Source organism: Ovis aries, chromosome 2, assembly GCF_016772045.2.
Source record: "Ovis aries strain OAR_USU_Benz2616 breed Rambouillet chromosome 2, ARS-UI_Ramb_v3.0, whole genome shotgun sequence".
NCBI lineage: Eukaryota > Metazoa > Chordata > Mammalia > Artiodactyla > Bovidae > Ovis > Ovis aries.
In genome coordinates, this window is record NC_056055.1 from 35,486,791 (window position 1) to 35,512,256 (window position 25,466).

Consider the following 25,466-nt stretch of genomic DNA (forward strand, 5'->3'; position numbering starts at 1 on the left):
TGTTTACACATAAAATGTACCATGGTACAGAACTCAAAAGGTACAAGAGGTGTACAGGGAAAAGGAAGTCATCCTCCCTGTTTCTCTACGATTCAGCTCCTCTCCACATTTCACATCATGCTCTCTGTTGTTAGCAATGCTCTTTGCCCTTGATAACGTATCTTGGATGCCTGTGACACAATATGAGCACATCATAACTTATTTCAACCAGTCCCTTGTTGATGAACACTATTACAATTTTTTAGCTACTAGAAGTAATGCTACAATGACTTTCCTTGTACCTGTGGCATCTTTGATCCAGTACAAGGAGAGCTGAAAGAACTATTATTAATTTCCTAGTACAGTGCAGCTCTTTCTATCACATAACCCTTGGGCAAAGGCTAAGTGGAATCATCCCAGCCTACTTTTCCTCTTATTATAAGACCGTACATGGCCACATCTGTGTCCCTCCTTCCCCTAGATCCTCAGAAATGAGGAGCAAATCTTAAGCACTTTTTGCCATCTCCTTCCCCATGGCCTCTTAACAAGCTCGCCTATTTTTGAAGCCAATTGAACTAAATGAAAAAGCAATAGACTGAGCAAGGGACAAGAATGAGCTTTTCCGCAAACAGTGGACTGCCCAAATACTTGAAATATATATTTTTTTTCCTGTCTGCATGATGATGGAGAATATCAACAAAGGAGTTCTCAGAAATTGTGAAAGAGAAGAGGAGCTTTATAATCAACAAAAAAACTTACCATTACCACTTGAACCTTGAATGTGAGCTTTTAAAAATTCAGTTAATAAAAAAAAAAAAGAGAGAGGAAAAAAAAAGTCACTGCTACTTTTGATAGAGTGTTAGCCTGGTTTGTTCTTCAAACCAAATCATAGATTTTTCAGGATTTTGGTAAAGAAGATTATTGCCTTGGTCATGTGGGTGCTTTTGCCAGTTTGGCTGTGCCTGTGGTGAACAACTGAGCCCACTGAATCTTCCAAGCCTCCCACAGTCAGCCGCTCAATCTGAGGAAGATTATCTGGACTGAGCAGCCTGTCATGTCCACTGGAACAGAGAAGGAGAGTCACGCTCATGCTTCCAAGAATCCACCTGCCATCTTCTCATCTTTCCCTGTGAAAAGACTATTCACTCTCCTGGCACCTAATATTCCTATGATCTGGTCAGAGCTGAGGAGAAAAGAAAGGCAAGCACACACCACAGATAGCTGAAAGGAGCCTCTCTGCTATCTGTGAGCTTCCTTTTTACTATGATAATTCCTTTTCACTGAAGTATAATTTACCTTCCAAAAAAGGCCTATATTTTGATAAATCTGTCACCTTTGTAACCACGCCCACAATCAAGATAATGAACATTTCCACCACACCTAGAAAACTTCCCTTTGCCGGTTGTCAACAACACCTCATCCCACCCCAACCCGGTCCCAGGAAACCAGTGATCTTTCTCCCACGATAGATCATTTTTGCCTGTTCTAGAATTTCATATAAATGGATTCAGGATTCATATTGTTGCATGTGTTAGTTTTTTCCTTTCTATTGCAGAGTAGTATCCTATTTTATGTATGCTGCTGCTGCTGCTAAGTCGCTTCAGTCGTGTCTGACTCTGTGCGAACCCATAGACGGCAGCCCACCAGGCTCTGCCGTCCCTGGGATTCTCCAGGCAAGAGCTCCGGAGTGGGCTGCCATTGCCTTCTCCAATGCGTGAAAGTGAAAAGTGAAAGTGAAGTTGTATCCGCACTTCATTTATCCATTTGGCTATTGAAGGACATTTGAGTTATTTCCAGCTTGGGGCTATTGTGAATAAAGCTGCTTTAAATACTCATGTACAATCTCCTTGTAGGCATATGTTTTTATTTCTCCTGGGAACATTCCTAGGAGTGGTATTATTGATCATACAGGCTGTTATGTTAATTCGATTACAAAAAAAACCCTGCTAGGTATGTTCATATTTTACGAACAGGCTGTGTCACTTTGCATTCCCACTAATAGTGTATAAGAATTCCAATTGCTCCTCATCCTTGTCAACACTTCGTGTTGTCCATCTTTTTTTGCCATTTTAATGGATGCATAGTGATAGTTTATTGTTTTCATTTAATTTTCATTTTCCTGGTGACAATTGATGTCAAACATCTCATGTGCTTATTTTGGCCACTTGCGTATCTTTCATGAAATCTTTTTATCTGTTTTTTATTGGGTGCTTGTCTTCTTAATGAGTTATAGCATTTCTTTATACATTCTGAATAAGTCCTCTGTCAAATAAATGTAATGTGAGTATTTTCTAGAACCAATTTTGTATCATCAGTAGCTAATACTTTGCCTGACACAATATAAAAGTTATCATTGAGTAGAAAATAGCATTTGTAGAGGTCAAGAGTACCAATCTAAGAACTTCATGAAGTCTCTGAACCCACACAGCCCCTTTTCCTTCCCCAAAATTCAAGGGGAGATGGAAAAAACAACGGGTGTTTGATACCATACACTGTATATTTATCTGTCGATAGTGATTTCATAGTCAGAATTGGAAGCCCAGTTAGGATATCAGATTTACTAAACTAGGTCACATCATGTATACATCTGTGTGTTTATGCTTATTTCCAGATGCGTTCTGAGGCAATCTCCACTTATGCTCTCTGTGGCTTTGCCAATTTTGGTTCCCTGGGAATAGTGATCGGCGGACTCAGTAAGTGAAAAGAATATTCTTCACCTACAGATATGGTGTAAATGTGCTTCTGATCTCCTTGTTGCTCTGTAACATTATTTGTGTTAGAAAAAGAGACACTGCAACAGCAGTAAATTCTTTGGGGTCTATTTTTGCCCCCGCTCTGCAATGTAGTTTTCCTATGTGTGTCCTGGCTAACATCAGGAAGAATTTGCTCAAATGTACAGATATTATTACCCCACTCAAAGATGACAAACACATTTCACTTTGCATACCAATTCCAATAGATTTTTAATGACCACCTGGAGAAGGATTCTGAGGGCCAGTGGAAGTTCAATGGGAAAATGCTGTGATTAATTAATTCTGTGCCACCATAGGCAAAGAAGGGGATGGTGAGAGATGAGTTGCAGATATTTGGGATCCCTCCTTGCAACCCATTTGCCTTGCCATGCCCTCAACACACTGTGAGGTCTCCTACAGCAGAGAAACTTCTCTGGGTGTGGAGCTCATCACTTAGCTCTTGAATCTTGAATTTTCCCAGTCAGTTTACAAAAGGAAAAGAAAAGTCGGCTGACCTGAGACTCCAACCCTAGAACTCTCAGAGGCAGGGAATTTGGAACTGAAATCAATATCCTCAACATTAACCTTCCATACTTTCTCCCACGTTCCCCAGCTTCCATGGCTCCTTCAAGAAAGCGTGACATCACCACAGGAGCAATGAGAGCTCTGATTGCGGGGACCATCGCCTGCTTCCTGACGGCCTGCATTGCAGGTATTATATTGTGTTGTTTGTGTCCTGTCTCCCTGCGCTCACAGGATGGCAACTTTGGGGGCACAGTGCCCACCACCTACATACACAGCGTACGTTGCTGTAGAGAGCTGGGAGGTAGAGCTGCTCTTAAGCATGCTGTGATGTGAAATGTGCAGAGCATGGTGGAGAAGTCAAGAATAGAAGAAGAGTTCAGTGACATCATTAATTAAATAAATGGCACTCTGTTCCACTTCTAGGCATGCTTACCAACACTCCTGTAGACATCAACTGCCACCACATTTTGGAGAATGCCTTCAACTCCAGCTTAGTCAGAAATACAACCAATGTCGTATCTTGTTGCCAGGGTCTACTGAGCAGGTATTGTACTTTTGATGATAACTTCTTTATAGTCATCATTAATAATAAAAAAAGAGCATCCACTTATTATAACTTCATAACTCTTAATATAAGACCCTGTGTGGCAGTTCTAACCACCTTTCATCTTTTTATTTGTTTATGACTATACTGGTTCTTTGTTGCTGAGTGTGGGCTTTCTCCGGGTGCAGCCAGCAGGGGCTGCTCTTTGCTGTGGCATTGTGGTGCATGGGCCTCTCACTGCAGTGACTTCTCACTGTGGATCGTGGGCTTTAGGTACCTAGGCTTCTGTAGCTGAGGCACACTAGATTCTAGACAGCAGGCTCAGTAGTTGTGGCACACAGGCTTAGTTGCTCCACAGCATATGGAATCTTCCTGGTCTAGGGACCAAAGCCATGTCCCTTACATTGGTAGGTGGATTCTAAACCACTGGACCACCAGGGGATCCCAAAATACCTTTCATCTTGACTTTTCTCAACTAAGACTAGAAACCATAACACTAACCAATGCTGCTCAAACATTTTAATATGCCCCCAGCCGTGTATTAGGCACTTTGTATGAATTAGCTCAGTTAAACCTTGCAACCACTGTATAAATTGGGCACTATTGCTTTTTTAAGCATTAGATAAAATCAGGGCTTAGAGAAACTATGTCACTTACTGAAGCAAAATGAGTGCAAGCAAGAGTAAGATAGAAAGAGCCAAGAAAATTTGAGTCTTTCTGCCCACAGAGCCCAGACCCTTATCTAAGACCCTAGTACTTGTTACTAGGTACTGCCTCCCTTTCAAGAGTATCAAGCAGTGCAGGCTACCCTGACAGCATGATGGTGATGAGCCTCAGTGGACGAGGGGCCATCAGTGACTCATGCCAGCCTCCCATTCTTGTACAGTTTCTATCCTCAAAATCAGTATCACCACTCCATCTGCTCTTCCTAAGGTGCAAGTTTTAGGGTTTTTTTAATATAATTTTATTTATCTATTTGTTTTTGGCTGTGGCATGGGCCTTCCTCTAGTTGCAGTGAGCAGGGGTGACTCTCCATTTTCAGTGCATGGGCGTCTCATTCCAATGGCCTCTCTTATTGCAGAGCATCAGCTCTAGGGCACGTGGGCTTCAGTAGTTGAGGCTCCCAGGCTCTAAAGCACAGATTCAGTAGTTGTGGCATATGGGGTTAGCTGGTCCGCAGCATGCAGGATTCTCCAAGCCCAGGGATCAAATCTATGTCTCCTGCATTGGCAGGAGGATTCCTTTCCACTGAGCCACCAGGGAAGCCCCGTGTGCAAGTGTTTTATAAAGATTGTTTCTATCCTTTATTTGTTTATTCTGGAAGAAATAAGAGGAGTCTCTCAGGCCAAACAGGATTTAAGAGTCAAAACTACTTTGTCCTTAACCCACCCTAACCAGAATTTTAGGCTTCCCTGGTGGCTCAGATGGTAAAGAATCTGCCTGCAATGTGGCAGACCCAGGTTCGAACCCTGGGTTGGAAAGATTTCCTGGAAAAGGGCATCGCAATTCACTCCAGTATTCTTGCCTGCAGAACGCCATAGACAGAGGAGCCTGGTGGGCTATAATCCATGGGGTTACAGAGTCAGGCACGACTGAGTGACAAACACTCCTGGAATGTGAGGGAAGACATCAGCTTCCTACCCTGTGCTATTTCTCATGTGTCATCTTCTGTTCATCTTCCGTCTTTGAAGTCTCAACTAACTGTTTTATTCTCCTTTGCTCCAGCACTGTTGTCAAGGGGCCTGGTGAGGTCATCCCAACCGGAAACCATAGCCTGTATACTTTGAAGAACTGCTGCAACTTGTTGAATACACCAACACTGAACTGCAGTTGGATTCCTAATGTACTTTGAGTCCAGCCACTCCTCCAACAGAACTCTAAGTACAGGTGCTGAATTTTCTGCTTTGAGGAGAATGGGGAGAAACAAGCTATTTCCACAGATCAATACTTCTGTCATGGAGTTTCAGCTTTAAAGAAGAAAAACAGGAATGAATGCTTCAGATCTATAGTATCTTCCTCCTCCCCTTTTTTCTCCCCACTACTGAGAATTACTCATTTTGGTGTCCCAAAGTGACATGTTGTCTCCAAAAATGTTTCCTATCTCAAAAGGAGATTCTGGAGACGATGCAAAGATGCTTTTTAGTGAAGTGATCTTAATGGCATAAAGACCACACTATATGAGGAAACACAAATACTAATGACTGGATTAAAGGGGTTTCACCCAAAAGAAAGAATGTGAGAAAGGTTTTGGAATACCTTAAGTAATTTATTTGTGTTTTCATTTTTGTTCATATGCAAGAGTAATTTTTTTAAATCCATGTGTGAATAGTTGACTTGTATGTGTTGTGTGTGTATGTGTGGTGGTGATGAAGTGGGAACATAAATGGTATTTACACGTCCATTCCCTCTGTTCTGTAGGTTCTGGTGTCAGCCTTCGTAAAAGCCTATGGCACAGTGTGTGAGGGATGCCAGTTAGTCATATGTTGGTTCTCCTCTGTTTACTATGACTATTATTTTTCTCTCTTACTCTTTTTTCTCTTTTTAACTCTTTGCATTTTTCTACTCTGTTTTATTCCTGAGAGTTAAAGTTTTCCCCTTTTCAAATTCAAAAATTAATAAAATTCATTTTTAATAAAAGTGGCAATATTACACACATACCCCTTTCTCTCCATCCTATTCACTCCAGTCTCTTTCCAGTACCACACTTGGAAATTAACTGTTAATGGACTAGTACTGAGGGAGGGAGATATTATTTCTGAGTCATGTGGTGAGACTAGATAGAAAGGGGGTAAGGATCAGGCAAATGAGCTGGTGAGCACTTGAGGCTTGCTGCCTCCAGAAATCTTATCAATACTCTGTGAACTTTGTGAGTGGCGCTGGGCTAGGTGGAAGTTTCCCTTTTCCCAGTGAAGCTACTCAGTCGAAGGTTTTGGTAGACAGTGATGTCTTCACTCTTCTTTGGCACACGTAGATACTGGAGAGCTATTTATTCCTCACAGAATATCCTCCACCCACCCGTAGTCTTCTGAAATGGCAAAGATGGAGTGTCTTTGTGTTTCCTGTGTGTTTCCCTGGCTGTTGCCCAAGGTCACCCAGCACTATTTTGCACTCACCCAGCACAGAACGTTGCTGTCAGTCTATGCACGCTGACCTTGTTTCAAGCCAAGGCTGTGAAATGAAGAATTCTGCATTCTGTCTTATCTGTCCCTGGAATCCAAAGTCTCCACCCTTTTTTCTGAGTCTATCTTCACACTGATACAGTTTTCATTAACCTGAAAGTCCTTTTTCAAATACAGTATTATGAGTCCAGATATGAATGTTTCCTAATCTCAATAAAGAGGGACATTTACTGCTTCTTATTCTCCTTATTATTTCCCACTGATTTGCAAACAGAGAAGGGGTCAGAAGTGGCATTTCTCTGTCCAATCCAGAAGCTGTGGTTACAAACAAATTCTCTGACACCACAGAAGCCTTAGGGTCACAGCTAAGAATAGACTGGAGTCATGAAATATGGAAATTTTTCTTTGATTTTTCTTTCCATTGATAAAATCAGCACATCCAAGCAGTTAGGTCTGAGTGAGGTCTCTGTAACGACACAGATTACTAACATGCCTTCATTTTGCAAATCCTCCCACCTAATTGTTCTTATGTTCCTGTAGTTTAATTAGGCTGATAGGCCATTAGGCCATTGTGAAGAGCTTAAGACATGCACCTGCCCAGTGAGGCTGATTTCCAATTACAGAACCATTCCAAAATCAGGAATGATTATAAAGAAGGTATTGAAGGACAACAGTGTTCCAGGAAGGATTAAACTACACTGAATGTACTGGAGCAGGGGAAGCAGAAGCAATCATTCACATTTTAAACAGTCAGGAGCACAGGATTAAAGAAGACATGCTTGGAACAGGTGCACCATATGGTGCTAATTGTCCTAAAAATAACTTACCTTTTTGCAGCTGTGTGTGTGCGTGTGTGCTCAGTTGTGTCTCTCTGTGACCCCATGGACTGTGGCCCACCAGGCTCCTCTGTCCATGGAATTTTCCAAGTAAGAATACCGGAGTGGGTTGCCATTTCCTTCTCCAGAGGGTCTTTCCAACTCAGGTATTAAAGCATCTCTTGCATCTCCTGTATTGGCAGGTGGATTATTTACCACTTGCGCCACATTTTACAATCTGTTAATAAAAACAACTTTTCATTTAAACTAAAGCAGGAAGAAAAGTGTGCCATTGTCCATTCTTCTTCTGACTCTAAAGACAACAGCCGTTCGTGATGATGAGTGTATTTTCCTTTATATGACAAAGGCCCTGTGACTGCCCTGGACGTAGAGTGCTTTCTACCCTGGTCATTAGTGGGCCGCTTGGCATTTCTATTACAAGAGACTCTAAAAAGTAGGCAGTAGTTCAGTTCAGTTCAGTTCAGTCGCTCAGTCGTGTCCAACTTTTTGAGACACCATGAACCACAGCACACCAGGCCACCCGCTCCATCACCAGCTCCCAGAGTCCACCCAAACCCACGTCCATCGAGTTGATAACACCATCCAACCATCTCATCCTCTGTCATCACCTTCTCCTCCTGCCTTCAATCTTTCCCAGCATCAGGGTCTTTTCAAATGAGTCAGCTCTTCTCATCAGGTGGCCAAACTATTGGAGTTTCAGCTTCAACATCAGTCCCTCCAATGAACACCCAGGACTGATCTTTAGAATGGACTGGGTGGATCCCCTTGCAGTCCAAGGGACTCTCAAGAGTCTTCTCCACAGTTCAAAAGCATAAATTCTTTGGCACTCAGCTTTCTTCACAGTCCAACTCTCACATCCATACATGACCACTGGAAAAACAATAGCCTTGACTAGACGGATCTTTGTTGGCAAAGTAATATCTCTGCTTTTTAATATGCTGTCTAGGCTCATCATAACTTTCCTTCCAAGGAGTAAGCATCTTTTAATTGCATGGCTGCAATCACCATCTGCAGTGATTTTGGAGCCCAGAAAAATAAAGTCAGCCACTGTTTCCAGTTTCCCCATCTGTTTGCCATGAAATGACGGGACCAGATGCCATGATCTTAGTTTTCTGAATGTTGAACTTTGAGCCAACTTTTCACTCTCTTCTTTCACTTTCATCAAGAGGCTCTTCAGTTCTTCTTCACTTTCTGCCATGAGGGTGGTGTCTTTTGCATATCTGAGGTTATTGATATTTCTCCCAGCAATCTTGATTCCAGCTTGTGCTTCCTCCAGCCCAGTGTTTCTCTTTTTTCTTTTTTATTTTCTGTAATACTTTTTAATTCTTTTCTTTTTTAATTTTTATTTTTACTTTATTTTACTTTACAATACTGTATTGGTTTTGCCATACATTGGCATGAATCTGCCATGGGTGTACATGAGCCAGTGTTTCTCATGATGTATTCTGCTATAAGTTAAATAAGCAGGGTGACAATATACAGCCTTGACGTACTCCTTTTCCTATTTGGAACCAGTCTGTTGTTTCATGTCCAGTTCTAAATGTTGCTTCCTGACCTGTATACAAGTTTCTCAAAAGGCAGTTCAGGTGGTCTGGTATGCCTATCTTTTTCAGAATTTTCCACAGTTGATTGTGATCCACACAGTCAAAGGCTTTGACATAGTCAATAAAGCAGAAATAGATGTTTCTCTGGAACTCTCTTGCTTTTTTGATGATCCAGTGGATGTTGGCAATTTGATCTCTGGTTCCTCTGCCTTTTCTAAAACCAGCTTGAACATCTGGAAGTTCACAGTTCACGTATTGCTGAAGCCTGGCTTGGAGAATTTTCAAACCAGCTCCCCTACTCACTCTGCCTCTAGCAAAATAGGAAGACAGTGACTGAAGTTAGGGATATATTCCATAGCCATGGAACAGAGAAAAGCACTCAAATATCAATCTTGCAATTTAGTTATCTGACAACTGCCAACCACTTTTTTTTTTCTTTTTTCAACCATATCCTGTGGTTTGCAGGAGCTTAGTTTCGTGACTAGGAATTGAACCCAGGTCTACTGCAGTGAAAGCGTGGAGTTCTAACCACTAGAGCACCAGGGAATTCCCCAACCACTTTAGCATGAGAAACCAAGATTAGGGAAAAAAATGATGTCTTGCAAGTCATGTTTACATGCAGAATCAGCTCCATATCTTCCATGTACTGGGCATTCTTCCAGTAATACTCATAAAATAAGAGGACTGTAGAATCCTAAGTCACTCAGAAATATCTCATTTCCTTGCACTCCCCAGCCCACCCCAACCTGGAAGTCATGTAAAGCTACCTATGATATAGTAATCTGTACATTACTGTAGCTAATAGGGGCTTCCCAGGTGGCTCAGTGGTAAAGATTCCATCTGCCATTGCAGAAGACACAAGAGACGCAGGTTCAATCCCTGGGTCACAAAGGTCCCCTGGAGTAGGAATGGCAATCCACTCCAGGATTCTTACCTGGAAAATTTCATGGACAGAGGAGCCTGATGGGCTACAGTCCAAGGGGTCACAAAAAGTGGGACATGACTGAGCAACTAAACAAAGGCACATAGCTAAAAGGAGAATTGGGGCATTATTCCCTGGTCTAATCTAAGTTCCTTCAACTTCAGAGTACCTACCTCATTTCGTAATTATTCACTCATGTCTGTCTGACCCACTAGATAGACTACTAATTCCTATATATCTCCAGTACTAGTACCTGGCATCTAGTAGACAGTCAGTACATGTTTTTTCAATGTATGATTAATGCAAAATTACTAACCTTCACATAAATAGGGATAGTTAATTCAATCACTGTTAAAAAAATTTTAAAAATAGCTCATCCAGAATGCATACTTAGAATAAAAATTGCAAATGATATGCCAGCATATAACCGAAAAATTAGAAATCTTCCTCCCAGCTCAGTTTCATTCCTCACAGTCAACTACAGTGAACACTGGTGTCACTGTTCACTTTTCTCAGCATATAATAAACTATACAGTGAGTTATAACTATCAAACTGGAGTGAATGAGTCTTTTTTCAAATCTTAATGCCAGAATTACTTTCACCTTCTATTTCTTGGCAACATCAAGCACATGGTTTTGCTTATCTTATAATAAACTGTACTGAACAATGATTAATGAACAAAGTGCTGGCAACTGGTCTTCATGATAATCAGCAAGGCCAGTCTGCAATTCAGGTGTTGTCTCCCATGAAGCTAAAGGGAATCACTGAAACACCCCAATGCCCAATGTGAATAGGTGTACTTATGTAACCAGATTCTTTCTGCTTATATGAGCAAATTTGAAAAGCTGTTATAGGAAACAGGAAACAGCAAGCTGGCTGCCACTGCTGGCAAGTGTGAAATATGATTCAGCAACTAAGCATCCACCTCTGGACCCGAACTATCCCTGTTCGAATCTGTTCAAATCCGGCCCCTAGTTCAAATCCCAGCCCCACTGCCTTAGATATTTATGTAACCACTCTGTGCCTTGGTTTCCCCATTTGTAAAGTGCAAATAAACATATTTTCTCCTGTATAGTTTTGTGATAATAAAGTTAAATCATGTAAAGCACTTAGACAAATGCCTCACAGAGAAAGGCTATAAAATACACTTGTTCTTCATCAAGGTATAATTTATAGACAATAAATGTATAGATTTTAAGTGTACATTTTGACGAATACATACACCCATGTGACTATCACCCCAATCAAGATGGAGCACATTTTCATCATTTCAGAAAGCTCCCCGGTCCACTCTGCCTCACCCCCATACTCCCATATTCCCAGGCAAGCCTGACAGGTTTTCTTTCCACTAGAGATCAGTTCAGATAAATGGTTCAGCTGGAACATCGTATAAATGGATTCATACAGCACATGCTCTTTTGTCTCTTGTTTTTCTCGTCCAGCATAATGAACGTAAGTTTTGTCCGCCATTCTGTTTTCATCACTGTTCCTCCATTCTATAACTACACCACCATTTATATGTCCCTCCTACTCTTGATTGGCATTTAGCTTGTTTTAGTTTTTGTAGAATATTTGTTTTTCAGGAAAATTTCTATTTGCTGCACACTCTTAAGGAGTTTTAGGATATGTTAAGCTTTGCATAGATAAACTGAAATGTGAAGAATGCATGGTTTACCCACATGGAGGTTTGCTCCTTTTTCTTTTTTTTCTTTTTCTTTTTTTTGGCCATGCCACTTAGCTTTCAGTATCTTAGTTTTTTAACCAGAGATCGAACCTGGGCCCTGGGCAGTGAAAACATGGAGTCCTAACCACTGAACCGCCAAGGAATTCCTGGAATTTTGCTCCTTATCATCCTTCCTCTCCCTCATAATCTTGCTGAATCTTTTTACTTATATGTCATTCTTCATGGGGACTTTCAAGATGGTTGGCTTCAGGCCACAAACTGATGGTCACTCTTGGTTGAATAGGGTGTTGATTAGCTGCTCCTACACGGCACATAACAGTACTGTCACTCTACCGCACTCTGAGAAAAATCATTTGGCTTTCCTAAGCCTCCAATAAAAGTAAGAGTTATGCTAACATTTAACTTCATAGAATTCTAAAGCAAGAATATAAATTAAAAATATATAAGAAATGTAAGAAACACTTTGTAGTTTGCAATATTATAGGAAAGTACCATGCATCTTCGAAGTGAGCTTTGGTTACACGAAACAGATTTAGGCTCCAGTAGTTTGCAAGGTCAGAGAAGGCAATGGTACCCCACTCCAGTGTTCTTGCCTGGAGAATCCCAGGGATAGGGGAGCCTGGTGGGCTGCCATCTATGGGGTCGCACAGAGTCGGACATGACTGAAGCGACTTAGCAGCAGTAGCAGCAGCAGTTTGCAAGGTACAGAAGCATTGATCAGCTGAAAATGTTGTTACTTAGGAGCCATGATAAACTTAACCCCATTTATGGGACAGATTGGCCAGTTCTTCAAAGCATCTGTGCAAAACAAAGACTCAAATTCTCATTAGAATTCATCCATCAAAATTCCAGCTGCCCTTTTCTGAGATGGGCATCTCAAACAGTTGGGAATTATTTGCTCTCTTTGACCATCCGTTCATCAAGGTCTGGCCACAGAGAATAGGCCATGTGGAAAGTGAGAGTTTCTGCATCTACTTAAACCAAAGGAACCAAACAGAAGGCAACAATATGTTCTTGGGGACTCAGGAGAGGTCCTCCTGTTGCAGTCTGACTTGAGTATTGCTTCCATAGCAACAGACTTCAGCGTTCTCAAACAAGAGCCAAGTGCTCAAAGGAGGCTGCAGCTGGACACTCGAAAAAGTTTTTTCTCAAAAGCTACAAAAGTACTCAAAAAGAATTCAATTAAAATTCCATCTAAAATTGGCGGGGCTGGGGGATCGTCTAGATGATCTGAAGATCAAGTTAATTTCTTAAATATTCTCTTTTCCATCTTCCCATTAATACAGGAATATGTTTCAGGAGAATTTCATTTAGGTTACAGTTTTTCACAAATGCCTCTGGTCAAAAAGGACAGGCATTGTCCGGATAGCAATAGCAAGGAGTAGGTCAGAGACCGAGAGAACTGTCCCAGCAAGCTGGCCAGAGCCTGGGGCGCCCTGAGAGGATGAGGTGAGATTGGGGCTCCAGAAGTGACTCCCTATGGTGGTCTGCTGCAACTGTATAGGGACAGGTGTTTATTTCTCTACCCCTTCTTATAATAAGCTTTTATAAATGCCTGATTGCAGAAGTAATCAGCTGTATTTTGTAGAAAAATATTCATAACTGAAGAAGAAAATAAAAACATCCATATCCCATCACAAAGTATAATAAGTACTAATAATCTGTGGGATATAGTCATTCAATGTGTCTGTGTGCATGTGTGTGGGTGTGGGTGTGTGTGTAAGACTTTTAAAATAGACCACTACTATGATTTATTTTGAGGCCAGCTTTTCCCTCGTAATATATCACGGACACTTTTTTAAAAATATTTATTTGGCTGTGCTAGGTCTTAGTTGCAGCATGTGGGATCTTCAATCTTCACTGAGGTACTAAAAAAGGGATCTTTTTTAGTTGGGGCATGCAAAATCTTTAATTGCAGCATGTAAACTCTTAGTTGTGGCATGTGGGATCTAGTTTCCTGATCAGGGATAGCACCCTGGCCCCCTGCATTAGAAGCATGGAGCCTTATCTAGTGGACCACCAGGGAAGTCACTATTATAAACACCCTTGATTTTTAAGTATTCTCCTACATCATCATTTGTAAATGGCTGCTGTATATCCCACTGTATCACTGTACCAGAATCTAACCAATCTCTTACAGTTTACTATTCCAGATATTTCCCATTTTTCATGAGTATCAGCAATACACAGTCTTGTATTCAACTCTCCGCACACTCATGATTAGTTCCTTGTAACACATACAAAAATGCTAGAGACACATAGAGATGTTGTCTCCCAACATATTTCCTTTTTAATGCTAAGACTCAGGACAAAGCCAAATGATCAAACTATGAATGGATAATGTATTTCCAGTACAAATTCAGCCTACTAGCTCAATTGCTGGCAATCAAGAAGGTCACTGAAACGTAATAGCAAGTCAGGACTTGTGTAGGATTTTATACACTACTGCCATCCACTTTGTGAAAATCCTGGGTAAATGACACACCAGGTTATCTTCATCCAATTAAAGATTAATTTTCTAGTTCCTTATTTGAAAGTGAAAATGATTTCTCTATTTTTTTTCAGTGGGTTTTTGTACTGCCAACACAGATTAACTGGATATGAATAAAACAAAAGGAAGTTTGAGCGCTAATTCCTGACCCCACTTGAAGCTAGTCCAGGAGGAAAGAAGTCCTAGTCCATGGAGAATCAAAAAGTATGGTTCCTGCTGGTACTGCTGAATACAGGGCATGCTGATGGCAGAGGACAGGTGAGCACTGCCTAGGTCCTGTGGCCTGGGTCTGTTCTTCCAGTTAGGGGAGGATCAGCAGTTTCGCCAGCAAAAGCAGGATCCAGAATTGTGTCCTGTCTCCTCAGGATGCACAAGAGAGCAGCCATGGTGCCTTGTTTGCAGGGAGAGGGAGTCAACTCCCTGCACCAACGGTTCACAAACAACCACACTATACACCTGTTCTGTACTTCGCTCTTGGCCACTCCTTTGCAGGAGAAGCCATCCACAGAACCCAGGAGGTAGAGGAAAGGATCCCTTCCTACCCCTACAATCTCTAAACTGGAGATTATAACAGCTACCCCAAAGAATTAGCTTTAAGTATTAAATAAATGGGTGGTGTTTGGCCCATAGAAGAATTCAATAAATTTTAGCAGTGATGATACAGAGAAGGAAAATATTGCCTAGCTCACTCCTCTGCAAAGAAATGCAGATTACCCAGCAGGTTCACAATAATGATGGTTCAAAGATTAGTCTTTCCATTACACTCTGCACTAAAGATTTCTCTACATGCAGAAAGTGACGTTAGCAATGATCTTGATAGTGATTTTACTGAACTTCTCACTAACCCAGTTTGAAAGGAGACTTCTAGGACTGTTATTCTCCTGAAACTTGTCTGCCGAAGCAAAAATGGCACGTAAGACCAGGTTTGGATTCTAGTTTAGCCACTTCATCTCCAAGACTCTATTAGGAGATAACTGTACCCCCTCATTCTGACAAATAATGAGATAGTAAGATAAGAAAAGTGGCTAGTACTGTTTGTCATATACCATATGTTCAATCCACGGGCTACTTTTGTAGTTATCACCATCATGTTCTTTGTCATAATTATTGAAGATGATGGCTTTCTGTGAATGAGGACCAAAAAGGAGGGTAATAAGCACCAGAACTGGAAAGAAAGAAAGGACACATGATCAGAATATTAAGTTTTTAAAGGCAGAATGTGTTGATGGAGAATAGAGCGGTACATGTGGATAATATGTGATAAAGTTGGTAAAACCAAATAATACTAGAGTCTAAGTAGTACAAAATTATCTCAAGTTTGCTGTGTGTTTAAAAAAAAACTTTTTTACTGTAAAATGTTTGGAAAAATTCAAGGCTACCATTTCTCTCTCTCCTTCTCATCCTCATTTTACTGTCAACCCTACAGCATTCCCATTGCCCCCACCCTTACCCACCCACACACCCCCTGTCCATACACACACGCACACACAAATACTTAAAGGCAAGGATGATTGATTTTTCCTTGTGCCTTGATATTTCACATAGAGTGAAGAACTTGTAATTCACTTCCTGGCCTAAATTGCAAGCTGTTTTTATGACAGTGGTTCCCTCCCTTCCCCCAGAAGTCATACTTTTTATTTCCTTCTGGTTCAGCTGACAGCTCCAATTTGTCCACATCAGCAATCAATGTCTCTCACATCCCAGAACCCTCCCTCCCACCCTGTTGCTCTCAGGCCCCCAACTTCTGGAGTCAAATAGTTTCTCACCAGGAAACTACAGAGAGGAAGAAGATGGGGCCTGGGATTGGAACCCTCTTTCCAGAGCACTTGAAATGTCAAAGTCAACTGCGGTTTTCTCTTGTTGCTATGGCACAGGTGACTCTGTAGAGTCGCCAGCCTGGAAACTGACAGACACAGATCAGCATGCACTGGTTGCCATGGTGAGGAAGAAGCTAAGCATGCTTTCTCCATGCCCATTGGCACCTGGCATGTCAGGAACCCAGAGCTGCGAGAGGGTGCTAAAAGCCCTCATCAAATCGTTAACATTTAGGCAGGAATTCAATTGTGCTCGACTGTCTGAGGGTGATGCTTCACTAAAGAGATTGTCACAGGGAGGAGAAATGCTGGACCCTTCAGAAACCTGGACAACAAAGTATTAAAAGCAAATTCCATGATTTTTTAACTGACTTGTTCTTGTTCTTTTTCAAAGGAAGTTTCATTAACTCCATAAAGAAATGTTTAATCTTTGGCAATCAACTTCCTTTAGTCTAATATTTGTCAAAATGCTGTCCCCAAGCTAACAAATCAGAAACAAAGATCATGGCATCCAGTCCCATCACTTCATGGCAAATAGATAGGGAAACAATGGAAACAGTAACAGACTTTATTTTCTTGGGCTCCAAAATCACTGCAGATGGTGACTGCAGCCATGAAATTAAAAGATGCTTGTTCCTTGGAAGAAAAGCTATAACCAACCTAGACAGCATATTAAAAAGCAGAGACATTACTTTGCCAACAAAGGTCTGTCTAGTCAAAGCTAAGCTTTTTCCAGGACTCTTGTATGGTTGTGAAAGTTGGACCATAAAGAAGGCTGAGTGCCAAAATATTGATACTTTTGAACTGTGGTGTTGGAGAAGACTCTTGAGAGTCTTTGGACTGCAAGGAGATCCAACCAGTCCATCCTAAAGGACTGTCTGAATATTTATTGGAAGGACTGATGCTGAAGCTCAAACTCCAATACTTTGGCCACCTGATGAGAACTGACTCATTGGAAAAGACCCTGATTCTGGGAAAGACTGAAGGTAGGAGGAGAAGGGGACGACAGAGGATGAGATGGTCGGATGGCATCACCAACTCTATGGACATGAGTCTGAGCAAGCTCCAGGAGTTGGTGATGGACAGGGAAGCCTGGTGTGCTGCAGTCCATGGGGTTGCAAAGAGTCAGACATGACTGAGCGACTGAACTGAAGCTAACAAATCAAAATCTGTGAGGGTGGAGCCCAGGCACCAGCAGTTTTAACGATGTCCCGAAGGTCTTAGGTGCACCGATGTTTGAAAAATACTGCTCTAGTATAGCTGTATAACTTTAAAGCTTTGTAATAAAACAACAATTCCTGTCAGTAGCACCAAAACATGGGCTTTCCAGGTAGTGCAGTGGCGAAGAACCTGCCTGACAATGCAGAAGCTGCAGGAGACACAGGTTCGATCCCTGGATCTGGAAGATACCCCAGAATAGGAAATGGCAACCCACTCCAGTATTCTTGCCTGGGAAATTCCATGGACAGAGGAGCCTGACAGGCTACAGTCCATGGGGTCACAAAAAGTAGAACACGACTGAGCATGTAGCATGAGTACCAGCGAGCATCAAAATACCTCACCATTCTGGATCCTTTTTGTCATGTCCTTACAACACCATGGCTCCCTAAGAGCTGCACTCTTTTTAAAGATATTTGTCTACCAAACAAATTGCATGTACAGTCAGCCCTAGGTATCCTCGGATTCCACAACCACAGATTCAACAGTCCTGGTCTCAGGCAGTTGAATCAGTTGATGCAAAATCCATAGATTTCACTGACAGTACTGTGTAATTTTCTATTGGGAACTTGAGCATCAGCAGACTTAGGTGTCTGCCAGGGGACTCAGAACCAATCTCCACGGATACTGAGGGATGACTATATTGAATGATAGTGATTTCCCCTTTTTATCAAATACTCATGTAACCCCCTTCAGCCCAGGTGAAAGCATATTGCTTACTACACTTTCAGAGATTAACAACAATCATTCAAACTCTTCAGTCCTACCTTCACTGACCATTAGTGATCTGAGCATCCCAAATCAAGATTACAGAAACGGCTGAAGAACTCCATCAAAGAGAGGTTCTGAGATTCTGACTCATGTTAAACAGAAGCAATAACAAGATCCACCCTCCTCCTAAGGAATGTAAACTTATTTATTCTTTCATTACTTATAACCACCCCTGTCCCATTGTGGATAGAATTTAAAGTAATTCACAAAGATTCATAAAATAACCTAAATTGGTACAACCTTCTACTTGTTTCCTAATAGCTCATTTCCCTTTCCTTTACAGTATTACTATTCCTCATTTTTAGCTGAAACACATGGCTACCCACATTTCTCAGCTGTCCTTATAGCTAGGTGTACCCAAATGCCTAAGGTCTGGTCTCTCTGTGTGTCTATGTGTGTGCTCAGTCATGTCTGACTCTTTGTGACCCCATGGACTGTAGCCCACCGGGTTCCCCTGTCCTTGGAATTTCCCAGGCAAGAATACTGGAGCAGGTTGCCATTTCCTTCTCCTTAAAAGAGAGGATTGATGTGTCCTTTCCTGATGATTGTGGACATGATGGTAAGAGTAACCTTCTTGGATTATGAGTTAGAAGTTGTATGTTGAAGATGACAGAACAACACATTAGAAGTCTGGGCTCCTAATGATCGTGGAACTGCCATTCCAAACTTGGACTACTTACCCAGAATTCTACCTGAGAAAAAAATGAAGCTTGTATGGTGGCTCAGACTGTAAAGAAATGGCATTGAAACATGTATACTATCATGTAAGAATCAAATCACCAGTCTATATCCGATGCAGGATACAGCATGCTTGGGGCTGGTGCACGGGGATGACCCAGAGGGATGTTGTGGGGAGGGAGGTGGGAGGGGGGTTCATGTTTGGGATCGCATGTACACCCGTGGTGGATTCATGTCAATGTATGGCAAAACCAGTACAGTATTGTAAAGTAAAATAAAGTAAAAATAAAAATTAAAAAAATAATAATATATAACAAAAAAAAAAAAAAGAAAAGAAACTGCCTGCAATGCAGGAGACCTGGGTTTGATCCCTGAGTTGGGAAGATTCCCTGGAGAAGGGAATGACAACACACTCTAGTATTCTTGCCTGGAGAATTCTACGGCCAGAGGAACCTGATGGGCTACTATCCATGGGGTTGCAAAGAATTAGACAGGACTGAGCACCTAACACTTTTACTTTCACTTCTTGATTAAGCTGCTGGCATTTTGAGTTTTTCATTCCAAAGGCAAATCTAATACTTACCACTAAGGCAAATGAGGGAAAAAAGGTTAACAAACATGCAGTAAAGAGAGAAATAAACTTAGGGCAAAAATAAATACCATAAAGTCTTATATATTTGCTGTGAATAAGCTGCAACTTTAGCTTCAAGCTTTCTAATGGTCAGTGCAACAATAAGACCTTTAAGGACACATCTCAGTGTCATAAGGTTTTTTGTTTTTTGTTTTTTGTTTTTTCCATTGCTCAGGAGAAAAACAACTGTTCCTGATGCTAAGAGCAAATTAATTTATCTTAAGAGCTCAACATTCAGAAAACGAAGATCATGGCATCCGGTCCCATCACCTCATGGAAAATAGATGGGGAAACAGTAGAAACAGTGCCAGACTTTATTTTTTGGGACTCCAAAATCACTGCAGATGGTGACTGCAGCCATGAAATTAAAAGACGCTTACTCCTTGGAAGAAAAGTTATGACCAACCTAGATAGCATATTCAAAAGCAGAGACATTACTTTGCTGACTAAGGTCCGTCTAGTCAAGGCTATGGTTTTTCCAGTGGTCATGTATGGATGCGAGAGTTGGACTGTGAAGAAGGCTGAGCGCCGAAGAATTGATGCTTTTGAACTGTGGTGTTGGAGAAGACTCTTGAGAGTCCCTTGGACTGCAAGGAGATCCAACCAGTCCATTCTGAAGGAGATCAGCCCTAGGATTTCTTTGGAAGGAATGATGCTGAAGGTGAAACTCCAGTACTTTGGCCACCTCATGTGAAGAGTTGACTCATTGGAAAAGACTCTGATGCTAGGAGGGACTGGGGGCAGGAGGAGAAGGGGACGACCGAGGATGAGATGGCTGGATGGCATCACGGACTCAATGGACGTGAGTCTGAGTGAACTCCGGGAGTTGGTGATGGACAGGGAAGCCTGGCATGCTGCAATTCATGGGGTGGCAAAGAGTCGGACACGACTAAGCAACTGAACTGAACTGAACTGAAGAGTCTCCATAAGGAGGGCGTCCATCCTGTAATATAGTAACAGCAACTTCCACAACTTCCTTATGGTAGAAACAATTGTTTCACGATGTTCTTCAATACAGGCCAGGAGAATCCAAGTTTAGGTAATTTGACATTGCCCTGTCCACCAGTTTACATAGTGTGCTAGACTGATGGCCCTCCTATCTCTCGCAACCACTAGCTAGCTGGACTTAAAGAGGTAACAGGTGAGAGGATAGGAAGTGGTTTAAGAAGCCAAATTCTTATACACTCAACCCATCTCCAACTTGTCTACCACCCACATCACCACCATCAACGAGAAATGAGCAGAGTTGATATATCTTCTCTTTTATATTCCCCAACCTTTCTTTTTCTCCTTAAAAAGAAAAAACCTTGAAGTTATTTTAATTTAAATTTTATAGATTATTTTAAACCTGTTAAAATTTGTGTGTGTGTGTGTCTGTGTGCACTGGAGGAGGAATTCAGTGTGTAATTTTTCCATTTCTAATCCCTACATATCTCTGAATTATACAATACAGGTAGATAATGAATAAAATTCAGGTATGTAAGGCAGTCATTTACCAAGGGAAAAAAAAGGCCACAGGGACTAAGAATTTAACTTATGGGTCATGTATCCTAACTATGGATACAAAGTGGCAAACATTAGCAGTTTATATCCAATAAAACAAACCAAAATGTTTTCCAACACAACATTCTTTTGCTAGGGGCAGAAAAGTCACAGAGACACAATTTCAAAATTTCTAGTGAGATGCCTTCTGATGGAATCTCATGCCTGCTCCATTGATTCTCCAGCATTTCAAGCAGGATCTTGCCCTGCGAAGACCTGCTACTCTTGCCTGGGTTTCCTTCTGGCTTTATCCTGTTGAAGGAATGATTTGTGAGAGTGTGTGAGGGAGGTGAGTGGTGAACATGCACTACCTAGACCATTTGGTTACATACTTCACATCCAGTGTGTTCCCTTTATATACTTTGCCTAGGTTTTGTTAAGACATGCTTTCCTATCACCCAACATTATTGAGAACAGAAGGATACATTGTTTTTTGTTTGGTGGCTTTTACCCTGAGCATTACTTGTTTTCATGATGCAGATATTGTTCTTAATTTGGTAGAGAGCTGAGAAGTCTATCTGCAATCATTCCAAGTAACTCAAGTCCCAGAGAAACAACACAAAATGAATTCCTCTTGATCCCTCAGAGAGGATGATGGAACATCTATTTTCCCCCATTTAATTTAAATTAACTGTCCAATTCCCCTAGGCAGCTACAGGCAAACATCTCAAAATTTTTATCACACTGGTCTAGTTGCTATCCCCTGGTGGTTCCAAGCCACCTTTTCATTTATACATGGAATTCACAAAGAAATTCATTTCCCACAAACAATCTCTAATTAGGATCAGCTTAGTCTGAAAGTGTGCAGCAAATAGGAAAATGAGAGGATTAGAAAATATCCTTTATAGCAGCTACAAATAACTTTTTAATCAATCTGGATATTCCTCTCCAAGAAGTCACTCTTCTCTTCCATCGAGGAATTACGCAATTTTTGCCTGTCATTAGCAACAATCTCAGCATCATGCATAATAAAAGTAATAGAGCTAATCTTTTTAAATGCCAACCAACATCTGGACAGATTTTTCTCATTTAAAACAGCTTTCATTTGCATTATCATCTCCTGTGATCTTACATCTGCTTTGTGTGCAGTAAAGTGGGTGTTTTTATTTCATTTCACAGGGACAAGGCTAAGGGGTTCGCTGTGGAAACTCACGTTACTGTGGTTTTTCTGATCAACCTTAGACAAGCTGATGATGATGTCTCTGAATCTCAGTAAATCTATAAAATGAGGATAAAAATAGTACCTACCACAGACGGGTGCTGTGATGTGCAGTAACAGACATGCAGTAACCCTATAAAGTCTCATAACTGCCGGTTGAGGATGGAGGGGCGAGTTGGTCTTCCCAAGGACGGACAGTTTAATCTGCAGAACCAGGAAGAACCTGGCCTCTCAACTCCAGACCTGGGGTTTCCCTGAAGCAAGAATCTATTAAGGAGTGAAACTGGGGCTTCCCTGGTGGCTCAGTAGTAAAGAATCTGCCTGCCGATGAGAAGACATGGATTCAATCCCTGATTCAGAAGATCTCACAGGTCACAGAGCAACTAAGCCTGTGTACCACAGCTACTGAGCCCAAGCTCTAGTGCCGGGGAGCCACAACCACTGAGCTCTCACGCCATAGCTACCGAAGCGCACATGCCCTACAGCCTGTGCTCCACAACAAGAAAAGCCACCGCGCATCGCAACTAGAGAGCAGCCCCACTCACCACAACTAGAGGAAAAAACCACCGAGCAGTGAAAATCCAGCACAGCCAGAAGTAAATTTTAAAAAAAAAAAAAATTTTTATAGGAGCAAAACCCAAGGTCAGATCAGATATTTACAACACTTACACCTCTCTTTCTGCCATCCCATCAGCTACATGAGCTGATGTGACTATAAAGAATGAAAGGATTAGATAACTGACTCTTCTTTGGGGCTGCAATGCCTCACAAACATTTGATGATCAATGGAAGAGTCTGTAAATAATAAACAGAACTCGCAGAATGGTGCTTGGAATCCTAAAGCCTGGAAAATCTGTCACGTATTGCTTCTCTGATCCACCACGCATAGGGAAAATGCACAATGCTGAATTCCCCAGATGGCCACAAGGTGGCAGAATGTCACCAGCAAGGACTCTCAAGCCCATACACCATGATGGAGCAAATCAGGCCAGGGCGCTGATTGGTGTCTGACACCCAAGATGACAAAAGAAATAGTCCAGTTAACATCAGCCCTAAACTAAAGTTAGTGCCAAACATTCTGCAAATGCTATTCTTCTGCCTAAATGCTCAGCTCTTATTCCAGACAGTAACATAGGCACCTCATCAATCTTCAACCACAAAAAGGAACTTTGAGGTGACCATTCCAACACATATAACTACTTCTACTTATATTAATCCCAACTTTTAAACATATAACTTTAGGTGCTGGGAGCCATCCTCCAGAATCCCCAGAGCTCTCTTATATAATATTTTCATATAAAGATGAAGATATCTAAAAAATTTAATTATTTCCATATAACTCAATTACCATAGAGATTTTAAAACCTGGATTTTCCTACTCACCTACCTGTTTCTGAGCTATCTTCTCTTTTACTCTCTACAAAAGTGAGTGTTTCAACATTGTAAAGCAATTATTGTTCAATTTAAAATAAATTAAAATGACAAAAAATAAAAAAAAATTAAGTGCATTTTAAGGAATAATGGAATAATTTAAATAATAGCCTAACAATATACAAGATTTTACACAGACTTGTATTGTTTTAGAGTTAGATGGTAACTGGGAGATTATTTATTAATTCTTTAATGCTCTTCTTTTCCCAGGGCAGAAAGTAGTAGTTCCAGAAGTTAGTTAACTTGCCTAAGATAACACAGAAAGTCAGTTCAAAACTGACACCTGAACTTTTGTCATCTGACTTTCAGGATTGTTGTTCAGTCGCCCAGTAGTGTCTGACCCTTGGGACTCCATGGACTGCAGCATGCCAGGCATCCCTGTCCCTCACCATCTCCTGGAGTTTTCCCAAGTTCATGTTCATTGCATCAGTGACGCCGTCCAGCCATCTCACCCCCTATCGCCATCTTCTCCTTCTGCCCTCAATCTTTCCCAGCATCAGGGACTTTCAGGATAGTTTGGACTAATTTTGATCTTTTGTTTAACTATGTCAGAAAATTCATGATTGTCCTTTACCTTATAGAATAGAAAAGCCACTTGTAAGAAGAGAAAATTCCAGTCCAGTATCATGTCATGCATTCTAGCAGTTCAGCTGGTTCTGTGATAGAAATTCAATAGCGGTTAAGACAATTTCTGAGAAGTATCATGATTACTACAGTGATAAAGACCCCTCCACAGAAAAAGAAAAAAATTAAAACTCTAACAGATAATCTAGGAGTGAGTCTCTCTAGGACTTGAAAAAGAACCTACCGGGTCACAGCCACTCCACTGAGATATGAGATTGAATAAAATTCAGGCAGAAGGAACAAAATGCCTCTCCAGGGACTCTGGAGACCCAGAGCTTGTCTAGGAAGGTGTGATTATAAAGTAATGAGTCTGATTTTAAAAGAAACACAACCAGTGCTTACCCATCTAAGTGAGCAGTCACTTTGGGAAGCTGTGTATTTCTGCCAGAAATACTGCAGCCACTTAAACACCAACTCTTCTTTGGGACTTGCCTTCAGAGTTTCACCATATTCTGCCAAATTGCTACCATGGGCATAAATCTTGGTCGTATGAGGGTGGATTTGTTTCTGAGAAACCTCCAGTCTGCTCTTGGAAGATGGGTAGTCAAGGCAGACAGTAATATTTTGGGATAAAACTGGGTTGCATTTAGTCATTGGGTCAATTCCCCCTGTGGTTTATAAATTTGACCAGATGGTTCATCTAAGGGAAAGATTCACCTATTGAGGGGAGTCAGGGAAAAAAAATTAAGGTATTACAAATTTATGCATTACTGATTTCAAAATAAAGACTTCTTAATTCCGGTTCTTAATCATTTTGCATCCACTGATGAGTTACTCTTTGTCTTTCCACTCATGTCTTAGTTCCTCTAAGGGAAAAAGCCGATTATTGGATTAAACAACATGAAATTGCACACTCAGCCATATTTGATCTACACAAATCATGCAATTCAAGCTCATACATTTGACATCATAATCTTTAGCAAAGTAGCAAAAAGTAGTCAACAGTGTGAAGCGATATCACCATGTTGAGATGGATGTCAACACTGAATCACCAGAAAATGCTCCTGAGCAGCCCCATGAGAGGTAAACATCAGTTTCCACCCTCCATAGTTCTAGTTTCTACACATTTAGGGGATTTTTCACTCTCTAATTTAAACTGCATACTTCAGGGTGAAAATGCCAGCCATGCATGCCAGCAAAGAGCCTCTCACAAACAGGACTATTCTCAGTCTCATTCTAAGTCATAACCGACACATCATGGCCTTATTCCACACATTTGGA

General features: G+C 41.3%; 1 protein-coding gene across 4 annotated transcripts in view; it reads left to right on the forward strand.

Annotated features, from left to right (window-relative positions):
• Positions 1-7,986, forward strand: part of SLC28A3 (solute carrier family 28 member 3) — a 66,889-nt gene extending 58,903 nt beyond the window's left edge. For 2 of the 4 annotated variants that reach the window (XM_042243078.2, XM_004004106.6), the window contains exons 15-18: positions 2,591-2,672; positions 3,325-3,423; positions 3,660-3,780; positions 5,506-7,986. In XM_042243078.2, the coding sequence (XP_042099012.1) occupies positions 2,591-2,672; positions 3,325-3,423; positions 3,660-3,780; positions 5,506-5,632 (429 nt within the window). In that variant the 3' untranslated portion in view covers positions 5,633-7,986. Of the gene's footprint in view, positions 1-2,590; positions 2,673-3,324; positions 3,424-3,659 lie in introns of all 4 variants that reach the window. The other 2 variants (XM_060410862.1, XM_060410863.1) reach the window with 1 other exon arrangement.
• Positions 7,987-25,466: the final 17,480 nt, after the last annotated feature.